Raw genomic sequence first — 7199 nt, forward strand, 5'->3', positions numbered from 1 at the left:
GAAGTTAATTCTTTTGCTGCTCTTTCTAGGTAATATTTTTTGTTCCATTTTCAGGGCATCTTGTTAAAGCAAGAGAAACACAGCTTCACTTAGTATCAATATTTCATGTTCTCTGCTGACTTGGTTTTGTTGTCCTGCTCTTTCAAAGCTTACCATAAGGCTAGGTATGAAGCTTTAATTTTCCTGGGACTCATGTCTTTCAAATGGTGGCTACATAACGTGCACAGGTTTTCAGATGTTTTTTAATAAATGCAGCAAAAGATCCCTCAAAACCTTTAATTTTTTTTTCTCTTTAAGGTTTGGACCCCATGGAATCCCTGTGACTATATTTCCTAAAAGGGAATACAAGGATAAACCGGAAGCCATGCAGCTCCAAAGTAAACCATTCCAAGATGAGGCACAGGTGAAGTGTGAATCTAATGCTGCAGTCCCTGATGACTCTTCTCTCACGCAGCCATCAGAACCCAGCATAGCTAAAAGCCTATGGACTTCTAAACCACCTCCTCTCTTTCACGAGGGAGCGCCATATCCTCCTCCTTTGTTTATCAGGGACACATATAACCAGTCAATACCTCAACCTCCGCCCCGGAAAATTAAGCGGCCCAAGCGTAAAATGTACAGAGAGGAACCCACTTCTATCATGAATGCTATCAAACTGCGACCCCGGCAGGTCTTATGTGACAAGTGCAAAAACAGTGTTGTTGCAGAAAAAAAGGAAGTAAAAAAAGGTGGCAATGCAAGTGACTCTTCAAAATATGAGGATAATAAAAAACGAAGAAATGAGAGTGTGACTACTGTGAATAAAAAACTTAAGACTGACCATAAAGTGGATGGAAAAAGCCAAAACGAAAGCCAGAAAAGGAATGCTGTGGTCAAGGTTTCAAATATTGCCCATAGCAGAAGCAGAGTAGTTAAAGTTTCTGCACAAGCAAATACTTCAAAAGCGCAGTTAAATACAAAAAAAGTTCTCCAGAGCAAAAACATGGATCATGCAAAAGCTCGGGAAGTCTTGAAAATGGCCAAAGAAAAGGCACAAAAGAAGCAGAGTGCAACCTCCTCTTCCAAAAATGCACATTCAAAGGTCCACTTCACGCGGCGTCTTCAGAACACCAGCTCAGGTTCCCTCCCACCCCGATTGCGTTTAAAGCCACAAAGGTATCGGAACGAAGAAAATGACTCTTCTCTCAAGACAGGACTTGAGAAAATACGGAGTGGCAAGATGGCAACTAAGCCCCAGTCTCGCTGCTCCTCCACCCGCTCAGCAGGTGAGGCCCCTTCAGAAAATCAGAGCCCCTCAAAAGGCCCTGAAGAGGCCAGCGGTGAGGTTCAGGACACGAGTGAAGTGCATGTAACTGTTGATCAGGATGAACACCAGACATTGGGCAAGAGAGGCAGCAAAAGCAATATAACGGTTTACATGACCCTTAATCAAAAGAAATCTGACTCTTCCAGTGCATCAGTTTGTAGTAGTGATAGCACAGATGATTTGAAATCTACCAACTCTGAGTGTAGCTCTACTGAAAGCTTTGATTTTCCTCCAGGCAGCATGCATGCACCTTCCTCCTCCTCCTCCTCTTCAAAGGAAGAGAAAAAGCTCAGTAATTCCTTGAAAGCGGAAGTCTTTTCCAAAAACGTCTCTAAATGTGTCACACCAGATGGCAGGACCGTATGCGTAGGGGACATTGTTTGGGCCAAAATTTATGGCTTCCCTTGGTGGCCAGCCCGTATTCTTACCATAACTGTGAGCCGGAAAGATAATGGCCTTTTAGTTCGACAGGAGGCTCGTATCTCGTGGTTTGGCTCCACAACAACCTCTTTTCTTGCTCTTGCACAGCTATCCCCCTTTTTAGAAAGCTTCCAGTTGCGCTTTAATAAGAAGAGAAAGGGTCTTTACCGCAAGGCCGTCACAGAGGCAGCTAAGGCTGCTAAGCAGCTGACCCCCGAAGTTCGGGCCCTGCTGACGCAGTTTGAAACGTGAACATGGAAAGTAAGGTAGGCAAGAAATCTGGAGGCTCCACAAAATTCATAGCCTAGTTAGAGAACTGCCGTGAAGGACTTGCCAAGTCAGAAGTTGCACTCGGTTGACTGCTCTTTTTATACTAAAGTTGTTCCATTTGTAGCGGTTTCTTGACAGTTAAACAAATTGATCATGCAATCAAAATTAGCCTAAAGTAAGAACTTCAGTATTTTTCAAGTGAGAATTTTTTTAAAGGAAAAAAAACAAACAAAAACCTCCTCAAACACCCAATGCATAGGAGCCATAGCCTCAGCTGAAAGGCAGCTTATTTGCAGGGAATTTTTTAGTAGTTTCTACCCAGTATATAACTAGTTGCTGTGTGGCAAAGGGTTAACACAAGGGATGAAATAGTAGCTGTGACTTTTTTTTTTTTTTCTTAGGTGGCCCATCAGGGAAGTGTAGAAATTTAAGCCTTGTCTAAATGGTCTTTAAAGATTATTTTAAATAGTCTCTAATGTATTTAGTCTGGCCAGTGCTAATTGGTTCGAAGCGTGCTTGAACATCTTAAGGAGCCATGCCCCGATCCACACAGGCCAGTTTAAATGGCATTAGAAAACTTGCTGAAATGTTTAAGGAAGAATAATTCATGTAACTTAAAGACCAGATTAAATGGGGTTTTATCGTAGTGACCACTTAAACACTCAGCCTTTCTATGCACATGGGGGCACAAATATAACACTTCAGGGTCTGAGAAGCTGAGAGGGATGCCTGTAGCTCTAAGACAAAGCTGAGAAGTCGCTCAGTGTTTGGGATCAAGGGCTGTTAATGCTGCATAGGTGTGAATCATAACTTCTGGTCTTTCTTCCTGAAGAAATCTTTCAGGCCATTTGCCTGGAGGTTTAGATTAAGAGAGGCTTTGTTCTGAATGTGTAAATAATTGATTGCTGAAATTGGTCAGATTTTCTCCTGACTGGTTGTTCCTAAATTCTTAGGATACGTCCTAGTAAATTACACTTTGTGAATTGTCAGATGTGTAATTGTTGCATTTTGGATGTATCTAACTTCATTTTTTTTAATATTTCCGTTTAAGGTATCTGTTTGCAGGTCAGAAAATGAGAATATGTAATTGTGTAATGCTCTGAAATGTAAAAAAAACAAACTGTAAATAAAATTGACTAAATCTGAATTATTTGTGTGTGTTTCTCAAAAAGCTTTGAAAAAATCCAGGATGTTAGAGTACTTTCTATGTATGCCGTATTTAGAGGACACCCTTTTAAAAAGAAAATTGTCCTTTTTCACGCATTCTTAAAAATAACTGCTCGATGTCAAGTACTGTTGGTAGATTTCAGTCTGAATTTTGAGACTGAGCAATTGCCTGTCCCTCTTGTTTCAAAACTAGCTCTGTAGAGGGCTTTCTGTAAAGTCGATCAAATTTACCCCTTATTTAGATTTTGCTCCATATATTTGACTGAAGACTGTGGATGTCACACAGTGGGGAAATGCTTTCAGTTTTCTCCATCTATCAAACCCTAATCAGACCCGCTCCACTGTTACTTCAGCTTTTCTTGCATGTCTTTTGCTCAGTGTTGGGGCATTTTCATGCAGCTGACTTGACTTTTTTCCTCCCCCCCTTCTAGTTTTGGTCCTTATCTGACCATGTGAGTTACTGTCTTTTCTCCAACCCCTCCTTTTTCAGCCTTGCCTTGTGAGGAATCTCTCGGTGTTTATCCCAAAGCAATTTTCATCCTGTTTTTTTCCATAATTGCCGATGTAGGCAATCACGACAGATGTAAAAATTTAAGCTTAGACTGAAATTATATTTTAGACATTAAAATAGGGGTAAGGATTTAATCATCAAACCCTTAAAATCTTTTGACCATAAGATTAAATTTCATATGTTCGTGATAGTGTCTGGTCTTTCCAAAGCATTCCGTTTCTTTTTACCTTTTTAAATGATTCTGTTGTGCCCACAGAACTACTGCACATCTAACATGTCAAGCACATGGCTGTTCAAATTTTCCTCAACTTCATGGTCATCTCTATTAGGTGCTAATTAAGCTTCCAAATATAGCAGCTTTACCTTGGCATTCTAACCCCCACTGGTCAATGCTTTTTGAATGCGACAAACACACAATAAATTTCATAATGTGGAAAAAAATTAAGAAAAAAAAAATTAAAGGAAAAAAAATTCCTGTTTCACTTCTATGTATTCTTTCCTGCAAACAGAAACAGTTACTCTATTTAAGTAAATAAGCCATACTTTGTTATTAAAGCAGACTGCTTTTAGAAGTCAAGAACCCATACAATCTGGTTTAGATGTCTACACTAGTTCCCTGAGGTTTAGAGGCTCAGGCAATCTGGTTAGAAGTTGTCCTGAGCCAGGTAGTGTGAAATCAGTATTTGCTTTGTTCATTTTTCTTTAAAAGACCTGGGAGCTTTGTACTCTTATCTCTTCATTTATATGAAGTTACAATAGCACTAGAGCACTAGTAGCACACATAGTCAGTTTGCTCAGGTGTTCACTGGTAAGATGGGTGAGTAACAAGTACGAGAGAGCTTTCTTTAGGTTGCGTTATATTCAAAGGAACTGTTTATGAAAGGTATTTAAAGGGTCTGAGTTTAGATTTGTAGCTGATCAGTGTTTTAAGAAGTCTTTCTTAAGTTTTATAGTGGATGTGCATTATCACTTCAGATTTGACAAGTCTCAAAACAAATAGATGGTTTTTTATGTCACCATGTTACCTTACGTTGTAAATATACTCTTCATACTCATCCATGATTTTTCTTTCACTCCAAAGTAGCTTACACTCTAGATACAATAGAGTTTACAATGGAGAAAATTTTGGGCTTAATGTAAAGTCTGGTGACAGTAACTAACCATGGTTATGGCAGTAGGGATGCTGCATGTAGATTAGTTTTGCAGACTTAGACACAACTTGTACTGTTTTAGCTTTAAACTGCAAAAAACCCCACGCTTTTCTGTGCCTACACTGAGTGCGCACTACTGTTCCTGTAGCTGGGTACACAGCTCCCAGCCGCGCTAGCTTGACGGATGAAATGAGTTGTCAAAGAGCTGGTGACAGGAGCACGCCTGTACGGTGCCAGGGTAGTGCATCTGTGTGATTCAGCTGCGCAACTGGTGCGAGCAGCCCGTGTCTTGAGAAGAGAAAGAGTAGAAAGAGTCACTTTTTGTTTTCTATCACCTTAATATAACAAATTGCAAATGTCTCTTTCAGTTAATGAAGTTCTTCAGTGTAGTTGTTGAGTATGTATGGTCTTTCAATTTTGAGGGGGAAAACATGACAGGTGGTGATGGGTTTCCAGTACAAGCCTACTTTTCCTTTGAAGATCTTTAGTTTCAGTTGAAATACTGTGGGAGAGAGTAGTTATTCCAAAACTTAGAAAGATTTTCTTTAACAGGAGTGTTTGAAGGTGTGATTGCTTTGTGAGTGAAGCTAGAAGCAAATGTGAAATGCTTGTATGTCTCTGAAGTGGAGTTCTACAGGAAATTGAACAAATATTTGTTATTTTTCTAATCAGAGTTGTAATTTTATGTCAACACTTAAATGAGATAATCATCTCTGATTATATGGTATTTTCTTTTAGACACTGCTGTCTTTAGTTTGACACCTACATAACTCACAGCTGCTTCAGGAGGAGCGTGTTTAGTGGGGGTAATTTCAGTCAACTGGAAGGCTGAGAAGATTTCATCTTTTCAGCATTTAAAAAGAAAGTAGTTACTCAATGGGATTGGCACATCAGTGGAAGTGAGGAAGGGGTATAAGTTGCTTTTTGCATTTCTAGCCTTAGGTTTGTTTCCAGTTAACTCACTTAAATCCTGAAACTAATTTCCATTCATGTCTTCTATAAACTCTTGCTAAAGTTGTCAAGAGTAGAATAGGAACATGAATTTTGGAAAACCAATCTTAGTAACTGGTCCTCAGCAGCAGCATCACTTGTCTTCATGCATGTTCTGTGAAGTACAGTGAAAAAATAGAGCTGCCTTTTTAGCTGAAGAATTCTGGAAAGGAGGCGGCTGACAATCAGTGCAAGGCTATTCCAGTTCATCTCTTTCTTTATAATCGTATTCTAATAAATGCCTACAAGAACAAGCCAATTCAGTCAGTGCCGTGGGATGAGTGCACTGGGAGCTGCAAGTAGTGAGCTTATGATTAAAAGGGCAGTAAGACAGCAGTAGTTTATGTCATAAGCCATTTGTTAAAAGCATGGGTGTACTGTTGAGAAACAAACTTGAAAGTGATCTTACAGTACAGGGTTCATTGTGGTTAAAGGCTGAGGTGCTTTATCCTTCTGTTCTTATTTTCAGTTTACTTTCTTTAAGAGTATAAATATTAAAACTTATAGGGAACCTGAAGGAAAAAAGGGAACTTGGTGTTTCAAGCTAGATGTGAGAGTGGAAGGGGAACTGCAAGTTGGTTGCTAAAGAATAACGCATTACCCTGCAAGTTCAGTAGAAGGGAGTAGTGCTCTTATTTTAGATAACTTGTAGACTAATCTTAGTGAAATGTATGTTGTCCCACAGTCAACTGTTTGAACTGAACTTCATCTAGAGTCTACTTCACACTTGTGGAAATGGGGTGACTTGCTGCAGGATTTTGTCAGTTTAAGCTGTGCTTACATTAAATATGTATTTAAAAATATATATTTGTAGGATAGGATATAGTAGCATACCTTTGGAGGATATAGACAGACTATACTTGCAATAATATAGTAAAACTATCCCTATAAATAGAAAAAGGTATCAGTAACAACAGAAGTTTTGCATAACTAACTTCCTTTAAAGCTTCTTCTGACCTGGCTGCAGTGATCAGAGATCATCCACATTTAACATCAGGACAGCTGTGGGCTTGTAGCATTGACAGCTTGTAGTAGCTGTCAAGCTACCTACAGATCCATTAGATCCAAACTTGTGAGATGTAGATGCAAGTATTCAGCTTCCAATTATTCTTAACCTGTAATGGGAAGAATCTTTGTTTTGATCCATCCCTTAACAATCATGATGGCAAGTTCCTATTCAACATTTAAAATGCCTCAACTACCGTTCTTTGTGACAGCTTCATATTTTAGTGTAAATGGTTCCCTCACATGGTGTCATCTTGTTAGGGTATTTATAGTGGGGCCATTTAACAAGGCTTTTCTATCCCCTGCTCATCTTACTGGCATTTCTTTGCACCTGTTCTAGGTTGGACTTCTCTCTCTTTGACAGCAGTGGTAAGAGCGG

At 39.4% G+C, this 7199-nt stretch overlaps 1 protein-coding gene across 1 annotated transcript in view; it reads left to right on the forward strand.

Moving 5' to 3' along the window:
• The first annotated feature begins 294 nt into the window (after nt 1-294).
• The window catches only part of PWWP2A (PWWP domain containing 2A), a 15409-nt gene continuing 8504 nt past the window's right edge, over nt 295-7199 (forward strand). Inside the window, exon 1 of the mRNA XM_010184591.1 lies at nt 295-1265. Coding sequence (XP_010182893.1) covers nt 365-1265 — 901 coding nt within the window. The 5' untranslated portion in view covers nt 295-364. The remainder of the gene's footprint in view (nt 1266-7199) is intronic.

Source organism: Mesitornis unicolor, unplaced genomic scaffold, assembly GCF_000695765.1.
Source record: "Mesitornis unicolor isolate BGI_N332 unplaced genomic scaffold, ASM69576v1 scaffold3780, whole genome shotgun sequence".
In the NCBI taxonomy this organism is placed as follows: domain Eukaryota; kingdom Metazoa; phylum Chordata; class Aves; order Mesitornithiformes; family Mesitornithidae; genus Mesitornis; species Mesitornis unicolor.